At 39.7% G+C, this 20818-nt stretch overlaps 1 protein-coding gene across 2 annotated transcripts in view; it reads right to left on the bottom strand.

Moving 5' to 3' along the window:
* The window catches only part of ANKRD28 (ankyrin repeat domain 28), a 200480-nt gene extending 180219 nt beyond the window's left edge, over positions 1-20261 (bottom strand). For both annotated transcript variants that reach the window (XM_047098956.1, XM_047098955.1), the window contains exon 1: positions 19888-20261. Coding sequence is in view for 1 of the 2 variants with exons in the window: in XM_047098955.1 (XP_046954911.1) it covers positions 19888-19914 (27 nt within the window). In the remaining variant the exon portion in view is untranslated. The remainder of the gene's footprint in view (positions 1-19887) is intronic.
* Between the last annotated feature and the right edge of the window lie 557 nt (positions 20262-20818).

Here is a 20818-nt window from a genome sequence, read left to right as displayed (position 1 = left end):
AAATGAAAATCAAAACCACAATGAAGTATCTCATACCAGTCAGAAAAGGCCAGTATCAAAAAGACAAGAGGGACACCTGGGTGGCTCAGTCAGTTAAGCTTCTGACTTCAACTCAGGTCATGATCTCACGGTTCACAGGTTTGAGCCCCGCATCAGGCTCTCTGGGGCCAGTGTGGAGGCCCTTAGGATCCTCTGTCCCCCTCTCACTCTACCCGTCCCCCCCCCACTTGCTCTTGCAAGCCCATGCATACAGGCTCTCTCTCTCACCCACACCCACACTCACAAATAAACAAACATTATAAAAAAAAAAAAAGATGATAAGAAATAACCAGTTTGGGCAAGGATGTGGGGAAAAGGGAACTCTTGAACACTACTGATAGAAATGTAAATTGGTGCACCCACTGTGGAAAAGAGGATGGAAGTTCCTCAAAAAATTTAAACAGAAATACCATAGGATCCAGTAATTCCATTACTGGGTATTTACCCCCCTCAAAATGAAAACACTAACCTGAAAAGACATACGCACCCGTTTTTATTGCTGCATTATTTACAGTAACCAAGATATGGAAGTAACCTAGGATAAAGAAGATGTGGCATATATACAAAATGGAATATTATTCAGCCATAAAAAGAGTAAGATCTTGTCATTTATGACAACATGGATGGATCTAGAGTGTGTTATACAAGGTGAAATAAGTCAAAGACAAATACTATATGATTTCATTGTATGTGGAATCTCAAACAAAGAAACAGAAACAAGAAACAGACTCATGAATACAGAGAACAAAGTGATGGATGCCAAAGGGAAAGGGAATGGGGGATGGGCACAATAGGTAAAGAGGACTGAGAAGTACAGACTTCCAGTTATAAAAGAAGTCACAGAAATAAAAAAATGCAGCATAGGGAAAATAGTCAATAACACTGTAATAATGTTGTATAGTGAAAGATGGTGACCACACTTAACACGGTGAGCACTGAGTTACGTATAGAATTTTTATTTATTTTTTTTAATTTTTTTAATGTTTATTTATTTTTGGGACAGAGAAAGACAGAGCATGAATGGGGGAGGGTCAGAGAGAGAGGGAGACACAGAATCTGAAACAGGCTCTGGACTCTGAGCTTTCAGCACAGAGGCCAACGTGGGGCTCGAACTCACGGACCACAAGATCATGACCTGAGCCAAAGTTGGACGCTTAACCAACTGAGCCACCCAGGCGCCCCCGTATAGAATTTTTAAATCACAATGTTGTATACCTGAAATTAATAGAATACTATATGTCAACTATACTTCAATAATAAAAATTTTTTTAAAAAGTATGTAACTTATCTTACTCATTATTCTGGTATGGATTATAATTCAAATAATGATGTTGGATTTCTTAGTTAAATAAATTGTTATAAAAATGTGGGAAAAAATGGTATGACGAATACAAAAAATATTCCTCAATCACAATGGAATTAGAAAAAAAAAGAGAGAGAGAGAAACTTGGGAAATCCATAAATGTCTGGATATTAAATGAGACTTTTTTTTATTTTTTTTTTTAACGTTTATTTATTTTTGAGACAGAGAGGGACACAGCATGAACGGGGGAGGGTCAGAGAGAGAGGAAGACACAGAATCCCAAACAGGCTCCAGGCTCTGAGATGTCAGCACAGAGCCCGACGCGAGGCTCAAACTCACGTACCGCGAGATCATGACCTGAGCCAAAGTCGGACGCTCAACCGACTGAGCCTCCCAGGCACCCCTAAATGAGACACTTCTAAATAACCTACAGGTCAAAGACAAAAATCTCAAGATTCTAAGCTAAATGAAAACAAAAACAAAACAGGGGCGCCTGGGTGGCTCAGTCAGGTAAGCATCCGACTTCAGCTGAGGTCATGATCATACAGCTCGGCTTGTGAGTTCAAGCCCAGTCAGGTCTGTGTTGACAGCTCAGAACCTGAAGCCTGCTTCAGACTCTCTGTCTCCCCCTCTCTTCCACTTGTGCTCGCTCTCTCTCTCTCTCTCTCTCTCTCTCTCTCAAAAATAAACATTAAAAAAATTTTAATAAAAAAAAATATATCAAAACTCCTAGGAAGTTTACAGCTCCATCTTAAGAAATTAGAAAAAAAGCAAACCAAACCCAAACAAGCAGAAGGAAAGAAACTGTAAATATTAGAAGGAAAATCAATACCATAGAAAAGATAAAAATCAAAACCCAAAATTGGTTCTTTGAAAAGACCAACAAAATTAACAAACCTTTAGCTAGGCTGACCAGTTAAAGAATGGAGACAAATAACTAAAGTCAGACATGAAAAGGGGTACAAAACTATCAACCTCAGGTAAATTAAAAAGTTTATAAAGTAATACTACGAACAACTTTATGCCAAATTAGATAAAATGAGCAAATTCCCTAAAAAAACACAAATTACCTAAACTTAAAAATAAAAAATCTGAATAGACCTACAAGACTGAATTAGTAATTTAAAAGCTTATCACAGGGGCGCCTGGGTGGCGCAGTCGGTTAAGCGTCCGACTTCAGCCAGGTCACGATCTCGCGGTCCGTGAGTTCGAGCCCCGCGTCAGGCTCTGGGCTGATGGCTCAGAGCCTGGAGCCTGCTTCCGATTCTGTGTCTCCCTCTCTCTCTGCCCCTCCCCCATTCATGCTCTGTCTCTCTCTGTCCCAAAAATAAATAAACGTTGAAAAAAAAATTTTTTTTAAAAATAAAATAAAAGCTTATCACAAAGAAAAGTTCTTGCCTACACAACTTCATGACTGAATTATGTCAAATATTTAAATTAAAAATTATACTAGTCCTTCACAAACTCTTCTAAAAAAATGTTCCTAAATCTTTGGAATTTCCAGTGCTGTGAGCTATAAGTCTTTTGTTATGTTAAGTGACTTTTGGAAACCACCTCAAGATAACCAACCAAGGTGATCAGAGGGTTGTAACTTTCAGTCCACCCACATCCCTACCCCTACCCCTGACTTCTAGGGAGGAGAGAGGGGCTGGAAATTCAATCATCAATGATTTAGTCAATTGTGCTCATGTAACAAAGCCTCCATTAAAAGCCAAAAGGATGGGGTTCAGAGAGCTTCTAGGTTGGTGAACACATTAAGATTGGGGGAGAGTGGCATACCCAGAGAGCACAGAGGCTCCATGCCCCTTCCCACATACCTTGCCCTATGCATCTCTTCCATTTGGCTGTTCCTTAGTTATATCCTTTTGTAATAAACCAGTAATCTAGCTAGTAAAATGTTTCTTTGAGTTCTGTGAGCCACTCTAACAAATTACTTGGGAACTTACAATTTATAGTCAGTCAGAAGCACAGGTGATAGATAACCTGGATTTGCAACTGGCATCAGTAGGGGAAGGGGGGGGGCGTCTTGTGGGACTAAGTCCTTAACCTATGGAACCTGATGCTTTCTCCAGGTCACCAGTGTCAAAATTGAGTTGAATTGTAGGACACCCATCTGGTGTCATTAGTGTGACAAGTGTGGTAATAGTATGAGAATAAGAGAATAACACTAGGAGAAGAACTGATGTTTTCCAAAACAGGTATCTTTTTTGGGTGATGGAAATGTTCTAAAACTGGATTGTGGTGCTGAGTGCAAACTCTTTAAATTTACTAAAAGAACTGTGCTCTTAAAACAGATGAATTTTATAGTATGTAAATTATACCTTAAAAATTGTTTTTAAAAAAGGAACCACTGGTCTAACCAATTGCCAGGTCCTTGAATCCAACTTGAAAGGTTGATCAGCCACACAGGATCCTTACTATAGACAACAGAACAGAAAATAACTGAATTATAGCTGGAGAGAACTGAATTGGGTAAAAAGGAAGATTTTCCAACAGGGTGCTTAGGGACACAGGAATGTGGAACCAATGACAATTATACAAAATCAGCACATTTTACAATCAATGTGGTTCAGAGAGAAGACTACCTGAAGGGTGGGTCAGATTTGTCTCCAGGAATAATAATAAAAGGATACTCTTTCTAAAATATTACATGTAATTAACCTTAACAAAAGACAATGAAAAGGAAAATGTTTTCACTATTCTAATCAAAAAATTTCAACTCAAATGACCTTGACTTACTGCTTTACAATGAAGTAAGCAATATTTTAAAAGTTATATTGTAACATATGGCATACTCAAACATAAGTAACACTTGTTAAGGCCGAATTCTGCAAGACGTATTGCTTACCTGGTTTTGCACAATCTGAGTATTAGAATCTTGATTAACAGGTAGTGTCCATCCAGACACCAATATATAGCAATGTGTGAGAGCAGGGAGAGAAAGTGAAAAAATATGAAAAAATAAGAAATAATACATTTAAATCACAGATGAGAATATGATTAGGATTACAGCAGAAAAAAAAATGCTCTGAGAAAGAAAAACGTATATTCATTTCTCTCAGCCAAAATAAGAAAAAGAAGATAGAGGGAAAAAGCAAAGTGCAGAAATAAAGCATGTGCAATAAGGAAGGAGATCCATAAGAAAGCTTCCATGGGTAAAGAGACTTCTCTTAGTAAATTAGGAGACACAACTACGTGTTAAAATGGAGAAGTTAGAAATGAAGATTAATGGACACAGAAAAGAAATGCTAAGGATTAAGCAGCTTTGAAGGTGCAACTGAAGTTAGATATCAGCAAACTGGAGTGTATTCAACTTGGGTTCCTTACTTTCCTCACCAATTTTAGTGGTCCCAAAGCTAAAATAAGAGAATATATATTGTAGAAGTAATTGATTAGTTGACTGAGAAAGTCAAGGGAATACAGGAATTTAAGTTGTTTGGTAAAGTGATCATTAATTGAGCTACTACATACTACATGCTTTATCAACATACCCACAATTCTCACAATTAAATGAAGATATCGCCATGCCATTTTACTTCTTTCAGAAAGTAGAAACAACCCAATACAGCAATAAAAAGAAATGAACTCCTGATACATGCTACAGTATGAATGAACTTGAAAACCTTATAAGTGAAAGAAGCCAATCATAACAGATTACATATTTTATGACTCTATTTATATCAAGTGTCCAGAATAAGCAAATGCATATAAACAGAAAGGAGATTAGTGGTTGCCTAAGACTAAGGGAAGGGCAGGGCAGGGGGAAGGGAGTAGGTGGGAATTTAGGAGGAATGGGGTGACTGCTGGGTATGGGGCTTCTTTCTGAGGCGACAAAAATGTTAAAAAATTAAGACTACAGTGATGGTTGCACAACCCTGTGAATTTACTTAAAAAAAAAGAAAGGGGGGCGCCTGGGTGGCGCAGTCGGTTAGGTGTCCGACTTCAGCCAGGTCACGATCTCGCGGTCCGCGAGTTCGAGCCCCGCGTCGGGCTCTGGGCTGATGGCTCAGAGCCTGGAGCCTGTTTCCGATTCTGTGTCTCCCTCTCTCTCTGCCCCGCCCCGTTCATGCTCTGTCTCTCTCTGTCACAAAAATGAATAAACGTTGAAAAAAAAATTAAAAAAAAAAAAAAATTAAAAAAAAAAAAGAAAAAAAAAAAAAAAAGAAAGAAAGAAAAAACAACAACACTGCTCTGTATATTTTAAATGGGTGTATTTTGTGGTATGTCAATTATATCTCAAAAAAGATGTTAAAACAACCAACCAACCAAACTCAGGCTCAGATTTAGCTTCTTTGCCCAAGGTCATCACACAGTAAGACAAAGGTAGAGCTGCCCAGATCACTCAAGCCAAAGTCATCTTCAGTACAATAGTAGCTACCATTTAGCAAATACTAACTATGTATTAGAGTTTTTATACACTCTCATCTTAATTCATTAACTCTGTGAGACAGACACTATTATCTCCCTTTTTAGGTGAGAAAGCTCAAATTCAAGTGAAATAACTGGCCCAAGGTCACAGAGGTGATAAATTAATGAGCCAGAATTAAAAGCATGTATTCTACCATTTCAGACATTCAATTAAGATTATCATCAGTGTTTGCCGTATCCATGCATGATGACATCCACTATTATTTACTTAACATTTTTCTTAAAGTCATTTGCTTCCCTTGCCTGACACAGCTGCAGGGAAGAATGGAGCTACAAAGTAAAAGGGTGACACTGAGGCTAAAGACAGGAGTATAAAACCTAGAGGACAGACATAAGACTGACATGATAACAGCATTAAGGGAAGGAACTGCAGGGAAAGTTCCCACTGAGAAACAAGGCTTGCTGAGGAAAGGATCCAGCCTGAGAAGGGTGTGGGAGGGGGAAAAATGGACAAGTTGTAAAAGGCAGAAAACAGATGAAGAGCAAGAGACTGTAAGTTTGTAGTTGAGGTTCAAGAGGCTGGGTCAAAAAAGATTAAAAGAAAGGAGGTAGAGGTGGAAAAACAGAAATGAAAGCAGCAAGATGGTTAGGAATGGGGTGATAGTTGAAGGGAGGAGGGAAGGGTGTTGAAGAGGACAAAATGAAACCTACAGAACAGTTACCACGAAAGGCTGCAATGGAGTGAGCTGGGAGATTTCCGAATAGGCAAGAGGAAAGTGAGAACGAAGCAGGATACGAGGAAATACTCATGAGTCTGGATTGGAACCAAGGAAGCATCAGTCAACATCTGGTAATCAAAGTAGACAGGTCACCCACAATAAATCTCAAGTAAAAGTTGTCCCATGCTTCAGAAAACACTACCCTAACCAGTACTGCTCAAACCAGGAGGTCAAAGCTTCTCATTAGGCCAGTTTGTGGCCAAAGCAAACCCAGTGGACTAGGTAAAGCAGGTTCCAATACAGCAAAGCTCAGGTTCACTAGGGTGAGGAAGTAAGAGAACCAACAACGAAAGAAGCTGCTGTAGTCAGAGAAAAGAAATTCCATGTTCAAAACTGTGGTTCCAAGATGCTGAAGAAACTACAAGGTGAGCTGGTAAAAAAGTTCATTTGACTTCACAATGGAATCTTATAGTCTAATAGAAGTCTTAAAAAGTAGAAATTGCTGGTAAGGAAAAGAAAATACAAATAGGTTGTTTAGTGACATTTTAAAAGCAGTAATTCAATAGCCAAAACAAAGGAGTTTCTAAAGCCAATAATGCACCAGGACATCCAAAATAATCCATGTGTAACTGACCATCTATAATAGTTGAACAGCCAGTATGTCTAAACTTAAGGTGATATATACAATTTCAGCTTTATGGTAAAAGATAAACTGAAGGATAATTTGTTTTATTAACAGACTCTATATTTAAAGTAATTTACCCTAAGTTTCATTAAAATAGAAAAAGTTGCTCTCTTAAAAAAATTTTTTAATGTTTATTTACTTTGAGAGAGAGTGTGTGTGTGTGTGAACAGGGAGAGGCAGAGAGAGAGGGAGAGACAGAGAATCCCAGGCAGGCTCCACACTTTCAGCGCAGAGCCCAATGTGGGGTTCGAACCCAAGAACCATGAGATCATGACCTGAGCCAAAATCAAGAGTCAGACGCTGAACTGACTGAGCCACCCAGGCGCCTTGAAAAGTTGCTCACTATTAAATGAGTGGATGAACCATTATTTAACATGTATACAATGTTCCAGAACATTTCTATAGTACATCTATACTGTATTCACTTACACCTCTTGATGTTTCTAAATTGGGAAATACTCCTACCAGGTTCCTTCTCCCTGTCCCTGCTACAGTGTCAAATGAGAAGGTCTGAAAGGTTATAGCCCTTTGGCTTCATCTATTGAAGTCCTTTGATTTCAGACATCTTCTCTGTATGAATCATTCAAGTTCTAACAGACATGCTAGTTGTTAACTACCTGCCTATACCCTGGATTAGGCTACTTATTGGATCTACATGATAAATACTACATATGCTATTCTGATCTATTCATCTGATTTCAACTCCACTGCTCACTCCTGATGCTGCAGTTTGCTTTTACATCCCTTAAAAACCAGGTGTTTTCAACCCTCAAGTTCAACTCCTTTTCTTCAGGATGTGGTCGTTGCTTGCCTAGCTGTTTTTAGTTCTCCCAGAGACACTCTTCTCACCCTTAGCATGACCCAGTGTAACACTTTGGAACTACACACTGCCTAGCATGTAAGCTTTCAAAAACTGGAGGAAGTCTCTCACCATTCAGAGAACTAGTCAATATAGAAGGCTCTTGTTTACCTGTTTACACACACACACACACACACACACAAATCTTTCAAAGTCCTGTTTGAATTATCTTACTTTTTCCTAATTTACACTAATAAGAATACAACACTAATAGTAAGTAGGTCCTTTCTGACTTTCACCATTTCTAATCAGAAAGTTCCCTCAAAAAGAAAAGACAACATATAGTATTTCTTTAAGAACAAGACAAAGCAAAAAACAACAACAAAAAAAACAACTTTAGTTAACTCCAGGAAAAGTTTAACAATATAATCTGCATCAAGACTAAGATTTGCAGTTCTCTAAATAAAGTATTCTATTCTTTCCTGGTGGTAGAGATTAAGAAAATATATATACACATGGGGTGCCTGGATGGCTCAGTCTAAGGTTAAGCATCTGGCTCTTGGTCGCAGCTCAGGTCAGGATCTCACAGTTTCATGGGTTCAAGCCCGAGTCAGGCTCTGCACTGGCAGTGTGGAGGCTTCTTGGAATTCTCTCTCTCCCTCTTTCTTTCCCTGCCCCTACCATATTCACGCTGTCTCTCTCTCTCAAACTAAATAAAAAGAAAGAAAGAGGGGCGCCTGGGTGGCTTGGTCGGTTAAGCGTCCGACTTCGGCTCAGGTCATGATCTCACGATCCGTGGGTTCAAGCCCCGCGTCGGGCTCTGTGCTGACAGCTTGGATGGAGCCTGGAGCCTGTTTCAGATTCTGTGTCTCCCTCTCTCTGTGACCCTCCCCCATTCATGCTCTGTCTCTCTCTGTCTCAAAAATAAATAAACGTTAAAAAAAAAATTAAAAGAAAGAAAGAAAGAAAGAAAGAAAGAAAGAAAGAAAGAAAGAAAGAAAAGAAAAGAAAAGAAAAGGGCACCTGGGTGGGTGGCTCACTCAGTTAAGCATCTGACTTTGGCTCAGGTCATGATCTCGCAATTTAGGAGTTCAAGCCCTGCATGGACTCTGTGCTGACCACTCAGAACCTGGAGCTTGCTTCAGATTCTGTGTCTCCCTCTCTCTGCCCCTCCCCTGCTCACACTCTATCTCTCTTTCTCTCAAAAATTGACAAACATTAAAGAAAATTGAAAAAAAAAAGGAAAGAAAAAATATACACTCAAATAAAATACCCACATGTAACACAAATCTACCAAAATTGACTTGTATTATTTGTTCCTCTAAAAGGATATTTTATATAGGCTATGTATGGCTCTTATCTACCAACAAGAAGAGAGAACAAGATTACAAAAGGAACATGGGTAAACAAAATCCCATTAAAATAACTTTGAGAACCCCCAACTCCACAACTGGGTTCAATCTGCCGTTTCTCCCTTGATGCTCTCAAAGCACACGTAAGATAATTGCCCTTATCTAATTCCATCTTATTCCATACTAGAAGACAGAGACCATGTTTTATACACAGCTGAATCCCTAGTATCAAGGGCCAGCAGATAGCAGGCATACAAATGTTTGTTAGATAATAAAATAATCAGGATGTTAATTATAATCATTTCCATGAAAATTTTTACAAAGAAAACACAATATTAATGTATAAGGTCTGGAAGTCAATAGCTGAAGACTAACTTACCATATAAATGAGTTTTAAAATGCAAAACAGTATAAACCAAGGGCAATGGATCCCAAAACAGAATTTGTGGTTAATAAGCTAAGGAGGTATACTGACTAAAGTAACAATGGATGTTATAATAGATAAATCCCAAAGTGTGACATAATAGCTTATTTTTATTTCATGCTTACATGAAGTCCAAAAATCCATGTTAATGATCAGCTGTGGGCATGAGGAGGCTGGAGATGACCCAGGCTGACAGAAGTTCAGCATCCTTGGACCCATCAATTCCAAAGTTGCTTTGGCAGACAACACCCAGCCAGCAGGAGAGAGGAGAAGAGAGAAGAGAGGATTGTTCAAGAAAGGTTTGTATTTGCCAGGTCTGAAGAAACACTCAACACTTCTGCTTAATTTCCTATGGCCATATCTCAATCATATATGGCCATCCCAAATCCAAGAGGGGCTGGAAAATATAAGTTAGCTGGGATCCAAGAGAAAAGGAAACAAGCTTGGTGAAGAGTAAACCACTCTTTTTACCTTAAGAGGTTTTACAATATAGATTCTGGGACATTACCCCAGGTGATTCTTATTCAGTATGTCTCGTAGGACACTAAAATCCTGTATTAAAGCTGGCCAACTGATTTTGATGTATGCCCAACTTAGGAATTACTGGCTTAGGAAGTAAACAAATTGGGGCAAATAGGAAAAATACTTCCTTGGAAAGTTTACAACAATGTGCTGGATAAAAAGAAACCTGAAAAGTGATGGAAAAATCAAGACTTTGTGCCTAAGAGAACAACACAGGTACAACTTGGGAAATTCCTCCCTCCTCTGGCCTGTGATCAGTCTCTCAAGGCTCTCTTCCTAACTCTGGTAGCTTCTTCTCAGGCTTCCTTTCCTCCACGCATTCCATATTCTCCATTATACTCTCCTAGGCCATGAAGTTTTCCCATTAAGTGATCTCATTCACCTCTATTACTACTGAAAACACTTTTCTCTGAGCCCAGCCTCACATTTAACTGCCTCCTATAACAACTTTTCCAATTAACTGTTCTACTAGGACCTAAACGTATATAAAACTGAATTCATCTCACCCTCAAGCCAACTCCTCTTCTTGCATACCCTACCCACGTAGGCTCCCTAGTCAAAACCCTATGAATCAGACAAATTGGACTTCATAATTAAAAGCTTTTGTGCTTCAAAGAATACTAACAAGCAAGCAGAAAGACAGCCTACAGAATGGGAGAAATTTTTTGCAAATCATATATCTGATAAGGGACTTGTATCTAAAATATTTAAAGAACTCCAACTCAACAATAAAAAGACAAATAGCCCAATTTAAAAAACTGGGCAAAGGCTATGATGAAAAGATGCTCAACATTATTAGCCATAATGCAAATCAAAACCACAAGGAGATACCACTTTATACACACTAGAATGACTAAACAATGAAAGAAGATAAACAATAATAAGCATTATTGAGGATATGGAGAAACTGGAACCCTCATGCACTGCTGGTGGGAATGTAAAATGGTGCAGCCACTCTTGGAAAATGGTCTGGCAGTTCCTTGAAAGGCTATAGAGTTCCCATATGACCCAACTAGTCCATTCTAAGCACCAAGAGAAATGAAAACTTTTGTCCACATAAAAACATTTGTACACAAATGTTCTCGCGGTATCATTCATACTAGCCAAAAAGTGAGAATAATCCAAGTGCCTATTAACTACTGAATGGATAGGTAAAACGTGGTATGATACAATGTAATATTATATTATTCAGCAATAAAAATACTGACACATGCTACAATACAGATGAGCCTTACAAACATGCTAACTAAAATAGGTAAATATATAGAGACAGAAAATAGACAGACTAGCAGTTGTCTATGGCTACGAAGGATGGGGGGTTGAGGGAATAATAGTTTAGGGATAAGAGGTTTCTTTTCAGTATGACTAGAAATGATCTAAAATTGATTGAGGTGATGCTTATACAGCTCTGTGAATATACTAAAAATCACCGAACTGTACAACTTAAATTGGTGTGAATTATATTGCAGTAAAACTGTTTAAAAAAGAAAAGGCTATCAAACTTTTTAATCCAGAAAATGATGCAAGAGAAAAGGCTGCCTCTCCAGACTAATTTATACTTCCTATTATAAGATACAAAGCTGGGGGGGGGGGGGGAAGGCTGGTACCTTAGGTAACAAGAAATAAAGTTAAATGTAGTAATAAACTATAATAATTCTCATTCTAGGCTTCTGAACAAGTAGGTATTTCATAAGCAACTGCTTTCTGATTTTCATTTTTAAATATTTTAACTGTCACATGCTGTATGTTTTAATATTATCTGTGTTCTTAAATCCTTAAGAGTAGAAAAGATATACCTTTAAGTTTATAATAAATAAATTTAAATAAACCATCACAATTAAGAATTTGAACTTAAATTTACTAGGCAAAGTGAACTTTTCACTAAAGTTGTGGGAGTAGTAGTTCTACCCAGACTTTGCCTTGCATGCCAATCAGTATACACAGAGAAGAATTCTTCATTCTTTTCAATTTTAATGTTAATTTTTGTTTTTAAAGAGAGAGTGAGCATGCACACAAGTGGGGGGAGGGGTTGAGGGGAAGAGAGAGAGAATCCCAAGCAAGCTCCACGCTCAGCCTGACAAGGGGCTCAATCACCCAACCCTGGGATCATGACTTTAGCCAAAATCAAGAGTTGTATACTCAACCGACTGAGCCACCCAGGTGCACCCAGAAGAACCCTTTTTTAAAAAATCAGTATCATATAAGGAAGGTGGATGAATCACTTAACTAAGAACTGGGACCAAGGAGTAGGAGTAGAAATTAAACTTGAAGTACTTGAGTACATTTAACCATTGTATACCAACGTACCGTTACATTTTAAAACATTACTGGTTAAAGTAACTGGAGATTTCATTAATATTTGCTTTAAATGAGAAGCACTGTATAACTATATGATTCAGTATCACTGTGTGTGTTTGATGTGAACTGTCCACAGAATACAATCTCCAGAACAAAAAGACTTTACCCTAATGTATTCTTCCCAGGCACAAAACTGTCTCCATGAGCGTCTCACTTCAACCCAGGTTGAGTGTATTCACTGAATACAAATGTTACATTAGACTAGAAAAATAAAAAGGAAATAAGATACAATACTGGAAAGAAAACCTAATACAACCCAAATTTAACCACTTAGATTATCTGCTCTTTTTTACTACCATAATCAACATTAATTGCATTTTCATATTTAATTTACCCTAGTGGAACTATGCAACAAAAAACTGTCAGGTGTCATATAAATATAAGACACTCTTAATTGTATACTTAAGTGAGTCATTAATATAGCTATGAGGATCCTTTAAAGATATACTCATTCCCATTCAAACTTCTGCTTATTACTTAATGTACTTGGCTTGCACTAAAATGTTTTACATATGTTCTGAATGATAGCAGTAGCCACCTAACTGGTCTTGGGTGTTCCTGTTTGTCTTCTGTAATCCACTCTTCTAAAACCCATAACATAGTGGCTATTTAACTTGTGGGTGTTGTGGACTCCTCACAGGTTCTAATAAAAGTTATGACACCTCTTAAGTACATATATGCATATTCCTCCAGAAGCCCTTCACAGACCTTAGATTAAGAAAGCCCACCTATTAGAACTTCCCTCAACTACCAATCAAGTCCAAACTTCTTAATCTTGTATTCAAAGTACTTCACAATGTAGTCACTGTTAGTTTAGCTGATCTATCTCCCATCCTTTCCAACTATCCACACCAATCAGATCTATCTCCTCAGTACCCCAGCACAGACAGATATACTGTATTCTTTTTTTGGCCTGCCTTCATAGTTCTCTCTTGTTGCTTTCCTTCACAAGTATTTGCTTTCAACAAATCCTGTGAACCTCAAATACCTCCCTTGCCATAAAAGTTTCCTTCCACCTACAACCAGATCACCTGATCCTTTCTGAATTCTGAAACATGTTATCTACATCTTTTATGTTCTACAACTTTACATGTTCTATTACTATACAAGGCATCAAAAACCCAGTAAACACAAGACACACTTACTTTTTAACTGTTAGATACATTTCCAAATAACATGCTCCATATGCTTTCTTCAACCTCTATAAACCCTTTCAGGTGAAGTGTTTCAGATACTGTGCATTTATGTATCATTTCTCCTTTTCTAGCCAATAAGACTTTTAAGGGCAGAGATGGTGGCTACTGTACCTTTGTGTGCCCCAAAGTCTCCAACACAATGCAAGGGAACACTCAATAGAGAATACTTGGATATATAAGCACTCAGTGTTTTTCATGCATTTCACATATTCTGTACCCCTAATTATAAGATTTTTTTTTTAGGATCATCTTTTTTTTCTACTGAAAGGTCAAAAAATGCTCTACCCTAAGTAGATACTTGATCAAGTGAGAGCATACTAACTATCCAAAACAGCAGTCAAATTATTCTCACCCATTCAATATCTATTTATTGATATATGCTAACCCTGCTCAAAAAAAAAAAAAAAAACCCTTCAACATATCAAGAATCCTTACCTAATGACCATTAACCCAAAAGAGAACACAAAGATGGCTCCTACACAAAAATAATCCAAATATAAAAACTATTATCCTTTAGTGCTACTGCAAACAAAGTCTAACTCCAGTTTTAAAACAAATTCAAAAAATAGAAACAAACATCCCAGATTACACATGTGCACACTACAAGAAGCAATAAAACAACATAAAAGTATAGAAATTTTTAAAAGAAACTCTTTAATATGATACAAATTTTATGAACTGATTCATACTACATGAATGGATGAACCTTAAAGATATTATACTAAGTAAAAGAAGTCAGACATAAAAAGTCACATGGTGTATAATTTCATTTATATGAATATCCAGAATAGGCAACTTCATAAAGACAGAAAGTAGTAAATCAGCATGCCCCAGGGGCTAGAGGTAAGGGAAAATGGGGAGTAACTGCTAATGGCTACACAATTTTGCAACTATACTAAAATCTACTGAATTGCACACTTTTCTGGGGGTGTTACTTATTGAATGTTTTTTTAAAATTGAAGTACAGCTGACACACAATGTTACACTGGTTTCAGATATACAGCATAGCAACTCAACAACTCTATTCATTATGCTATGATCGTCACAAGTGCAGCTACCATTACAATGATGGTACTGTGATATGATACTATTATATACTACTGACTGTATTTCTTATGCTGTATGAAAATCCCTGTAGTTTATGCATTCTGTAACTGGAAGCTTGTAGCTCCTACTTCCTTCATCCCCTTTAGCCCATCCCCCACTCCATTCCCCTCAGGCAACCACCTATTACTTATGGGACTGTTTCAGATTTCTGTTTGCTTGGTTGTTTCAAATTTCACATGTAAGTGAAATTCATATGGTATTTGTCTTTTGCCTACTTATTTTACTTACCATAATACCCTCGAGGTATACCCATGTTGCTGCAAATGGCAAGATCTTGTTCTTTTATTATGGCTGACTAATATTCCTCTGTGTGTGTGTGTGGGAGGGGGGGTGTTTGAGGAGCCTCTATACAGTTTCCCACAGTAGCTACACCGATTTACGTTCCCAGCACACCTTTTTCTCCACATCCTCACCAACACTTGTTTCTTTTCTTTTTGATTCTAGCCATTTTGACAGGTGTTAGGTGATATCTCAGTTTTTTTAAATTTGTATTTCCCTGATGATGAGTGATGTGGAGTATCTTTGCTTGTATCTGTTGGCCATCTGTATTTCTTTGGAAAAATGTCTACCTAGGTCCTCTGTCCATGTTTTAATCAGATTATGATTTTTCCCCAATGCTGAATTGTGTAAATTCTCCATATATTTTAGATATTAACCCCTTATTAGATATATCATTTGAAAATATCTTCTCCCATTCAGTAGGTTGCCTTTTCTGTTTTTTTGTTTGTTTGTTGTTGTTGTTGTTTGTCTTTTACCCATTGTATATTCTTGCCACCTTTGTCATATGGTAATTGACCAAATAAGCAAGTGTTTATTTCTGGGCTCTCTATTCTGTTCCATTGATCTATGTATCTACTTTTGTGACAGTATCATACTGTTTTGGTTATTACAGCTGTGCAGTGCATCTTGAATCTGGGATTGTGATACCTCCAGCCTTTTTTTTCCCCCTCAAAATTGCTTTGGTTGAAATGTACACTTTAAAGGATGACTTTTATGGTATATGCATTACATCTTATTTTTTTTAAGTTTATGACCATTCTAACTACTTTATCTGAAAGAAAACTGCTCTTTTAAAATAAGAATCTTATTTTGTAGTTTGTTTTCTCAAGCTAAGCTAAACTCATGATTACAAACTGGTCCCCTACCAGCCTATTTGTAAAACTACAACTTTAACTTTTTAATCAATGGTAACTACCAACTTACCTACCAATACTTATAGAGAGATTTTTTTCATAAGTATCTGATCTCTAACTTCCTAAAGAAAATTGGTATTTTAAAAATAGTAGGCACACCTGCACAGTAACAATGTCCTGGAGCTAATAAGCAGCAGCTAATATACCTGCTCCTATCTGCCATGATCGCCATCACTCCCTACTATCTTCTAGGTGCTAAAGCCAGGGCCAGTTACCATTTAGCTTCTCAATTGTGAGTTTGTTACCCTACACAGTCTGAACAAAGACAGTCTTCTCTCTCTTATGAGGGCAGACTATGAATCATTTCTGATAAATTAAAATGTAATTATGTAATTGGCCAAGAGGTACAAATTTCCAGCTATAAAGAAGTTCTAGGGATCTAAACTACAGCAAGCAACTACAATTAACAATACTGCATTATATATATGTGCATGCATGCATACACACACACACACACACACACACACAAACTTCAAAGCTGTGAAGAAAGTAGACCTTATCTACACACACACACACACACACACACACACACACACACACACACAAAGTAATTGTGGGAGGGGACGGAGGTGTTAACTAACCTTATTATGTATTCCTTTTGCATTATAGGTATGTATCAAAACATCACACTGTACACCTTTAACTTACATGTTATATGTCAATATTTCAATAAAGCTGAAAAATATATTTTTTTAATTTAAATATAATCATATGATTACATTTTTGCTAACTGCAAAGATAAAAATCTGGATAGTGATACCTGTTGAATAAAATCCTACAATTGTAAGAGATTCATGCTGTATAAACACTTTAATGTGAAAAAAATCGAGGGGACAGTTCATGTTTCTAGTCCTCAAAGAGAAAACAATTTTTGCCTCATTTACAATTAAAAATTATTTTCATCTACTAACAAAGAATAATGCACTAGTCCAAGTTCTTGTCCAAATATCCTAAAGTTCACAGGTGGCATTTCACATATTATCACTACAGTGAGTATTAACAGATACTATATAAAACCAGAGTAGCATCCCAATTGCTTCATAATTGCAATTCATGAATGCAATGGTACAATCAGATTTGGTGTCCAACTGAAAACTCAATCCTGTTCTTACCCCCATATTAGGTATTGCCATGGAAAGGGGGAAAGCTGTCTTATCCAGATTTACCAGACATGAAAACAAACTGCTTTATTTAATCACTGATTTTATATTTAAACCATCTAGAACCCACCTGATGCTTATGCACACAAAGAACAACTCCTATCCATTAATAGGTTCTACTTATAATAGTTGTATTTGCAGAGCTAGAACAAAATACAAGGTAAATATGGCAATAATAGAAAAAAAGTAGGTTGAACTATTTCCTATCCCAAATGTAAATGAGGACGGAGTTAAATGCTAGGTTAAGTATCTTCCAGCTTTAAAATTATGTGTACTTATCTACACTGTCAGCTCCTTTTCCCCAAATAAAATAATTCATCTACCTGAACTGTTTTTCATGTAGGTTAAAATTATATTTGTATTCCATTTCATTTTTACTCTCATTTCTAATAGCCAATAAAATATCAACATACAAGATGACTTATAAAAGCGGCTATTCCCTTTGAAATAGGCAAATCAAACTCATTTCTCAAAGTCTTCCAAAAGAGAGACCAGATGAGTCAATTACTTTGTAGTTTAGAGGTAAACCTCAACGTTCTTCCCGTCTGAGCTATGTCACTTCATTAACTTGTCCAAGTAGCCTTAAGTTTACAGGTGACATTTTACATATCATCACTACCACTGAGTATTAACAGATACTATATAAAACTGGAGAAGCATCACAATTATTTCATAATTCCAATTCCTAAATACACAAATGCAAAGGTGCAAGTAGACTTTATGTCAATCTGAAAACATAATCTTGTTTCTTTTTTTTTTTTTTTTTTTAACGTTTATTTATTTTTGGGACAGAGAGAGACAGAGCATGAACGGGGAAGGGGCAGAGAGAGAGGGAGACACAGAATCGGAAGCAGGCTCCAGGCTCTGAGCCATCAGCCCAGAGCCCAACGCGGGGCTCGAACTCACGAACCGTGAGATCGTGACCTGAGCCGAAGTCGGACGCTCAACCGACTGAGCCACCCAGGTGCCCCAACATAAACTTGTTTCTGTTTAAACCTGATGGTGAATAAAATGAGATAATCTCCTAAAAGTTCACCAAATTCCTAATGCGCGCTATGATCCAAATCGCAGAAGTAACGTTTTCAAAAAGGAGGACTAGAAACAAAATAAAAATCAATCATTACTTCAGCTATAACCTAGGGAAGCACAAAGTGCCATTAGATTGGTAAAGATTAGAGAATCTAGATCTTGAATTTTACACCTTTAAGAGTATATCATGACTTGATTATACAGGAATTAGTTATGTTTTACCTGTTATTCTTCAACAGTGCTATCCCATAGAACTTTCTGATGATATAAATGTTCTGTATCTGTGCTGTCCAATACCACAGTCAATAACCACATGTGGCTACCAAGCACTGGAAATGTGGCTGCCAAGACTAAGAATAATGAACTTTTTATTTTATTTAATTTTAACTAATTAAAACTTATGTTGCCACAGGTAGGCTAGTAGCTATCATAATGGACAATGCTGTTCTATCACTTGAAATACAATGTATAAACTTCACTGAACAGGAGAGTTTTTCAAAGTATCATTCCTGACGATGCTAACACCAGCTAAAACCTTCCTGATACCCAATGATACACGCGTTAAGCCAACGGCCTAAGAAGAAAACAAAATTCATTTATGAAATGAGAATTCATGATACCAAGATTCAGAATTTAAGGCACAGTATTCACTAAGAGATGATATTAAAAAAGACATCTCAAGTTTTTCCTCATTGTTTCTGAAAAAGGGGTACGCACTTTAAGAACAGTTTCCCAATATATGTAAGTTACTTTCCCTTCAAATCTGCCCAGTACCTTCTGTTCAAAAAAAAAAAAAACAAATGGCAAAAATAAATTCTCAGCACTATTACGTCTACTGCCTCTCGGTAAATTTCATACGTTAATTTCCCTCTTCTTAAAGAGACACAAATGTTTGGAAGCCTCTGCACCGCCTGAAAGCCTTCTTACCCTTATTTCCATATTTTCAGGTGTACAAATCATTCTGATATAGTTGCCATTTCGTTCCTAGACACAATTTTTTTCTTCAGTGCGAAAGAGTCACTACTCTTTTCGGCACTTCAGGTATTCTTCGACCAGCTCTTCGTAAGTCAAGAAAAGTAACCAAAATGGTGCACTAAACGTCAAAAGAAAACAAGTCTAGGAACTTGCAGGTTGAATAGCTAGTCCCGAAGCAGAATCAACCGACTTTAACCCGGAGAGAGCGTGCCTCAAACTATCCGGCGAAGCAAACAGGCGAGCAAGGTCGTGACCTAAGGTCACGGCCGCCAGCACCGCTCCCGCCCGGCAGCGGAAAGCCACCTGTTAGGCCCGAGCCTCACCTGGCAGGAGAGAGGAGGTGCACACCCGGCAGCGCGCCGGGCGCGGGCGCCTAGGCGGCCAGCGCGGGACCCGCCCCTCACGCGGCGGCGACCGGAGACGGCGGCGAGCCCCCCAGCCGCACGTGGGCTTCACCCGGCCGGTGCTTCGCTGACAGGCGGGTCGCCCGCGGTCCCCGGCCCGGCCTCAGCGCGCTAGTCCCCGGGGCGGCACCCAGCCTCCCCCGCGCCCACCCCGCCGAGCGGGCGCCCGGGCGGCCCACACAGCTGGCCCGCCGCCCTCCCTCCCTTCCTTCCTCTCCGGTCGGCGCGATCCCGCCCCGCCGCCCCTCACCTACCTGGTCACGGAGTTTGAGGAACGCCATGGCGGTCGCCTCCGCCGCCGCCCCGGCCCACCGCTTCCGCCCCCGTAGCTTCGGTCGCTGCCCGGAGCCAGCGGGTCCGCGGCTGGCTGCGCTGAGGAGTCCGCGGGCAGGGGGCGGTGCCGCCTCCCGGGCCGCCCGCCGCCGCTACCGAGAGGTAAGGAGCCCGGTCGGTCCCGCCTCCTCCTGAGTACTCCCCCGCCCTCTTCTTTCCTTTCTTTCTCTTTCTCTCAGCTGCCTCCACACGCTGCCGCAGCCACAGCCGCCCACCGCCGCAGCCGCCGCCTCCTCACGCCCCCTTCCCGAAATACCCTGGCAGCCCCCGCGGCCGCGCCGCTCCAGCCCGCGGCAGCGGCGGCATCCAAACTCCACTCCACAATATTACCACCACCGCCCGCCGCGATTGGCGGCTGCGCGGGGGAGAGGCCAGAGTAAGCCGAGCGCCCATTGGCCACGCCACCGCGCCCGTTCGTGCCCCCCCCCACCTCCTGGAGAGGGAGGGGGCGGAGAGAAGGAAGCTGCGAGGGGTGGGCTGCGAGCTACTGCGCGCGGGGCGGGGGAGGTGGGAGGGGAGCGGCGCCAAGCCGGGGGAGGGGTGGCCAGGTACTCCTGGGCGCGCGCCCCGGGCGCGGTGGGCGGAGCCCTGGCTAGAGGTGGCGCGGGGGTGGGGGGGGGGGAGTATCTGGAAGCGGGGTAACGGCCCTGGGCTCGCACGTGGAGGTGGAGTGCGGACGCTCCCCAAAGCTAGAGGACGCTGAAGGAACTGGGTGAGGGGCCGGAAGGGGCGCGAGAGGTGGGCACCTGGGGGCTGCTGCCTTCCTGCGACGGGAGAGAGGCGAACCGGACGCACACGTGGAGGGAGAGTGAGAATGAGCCCCTGGGCTGGGGGAGGAAGAAGGAGTCACAC

This window comes from Lynx rufus, unplaced genomic scaffold (genome assembly GCF_022079265.1).
Source record: "Lynx rufus isolate CCGP_SWC_20201006 ecotype Redwood Valley unplaced genomic scaffold, mLynRuf1.p SCAF_5, whole genome shotgun sequence".
NCBI classification, from domain to species: Eukaryota; Metazoa; Chordata; class Mammalia; order Carnivora; family Felidae; genus Lynx; species Lynx rufus.
This window is presented reverse-complemented; position numbering and strand designations above follow the sequence as displayed.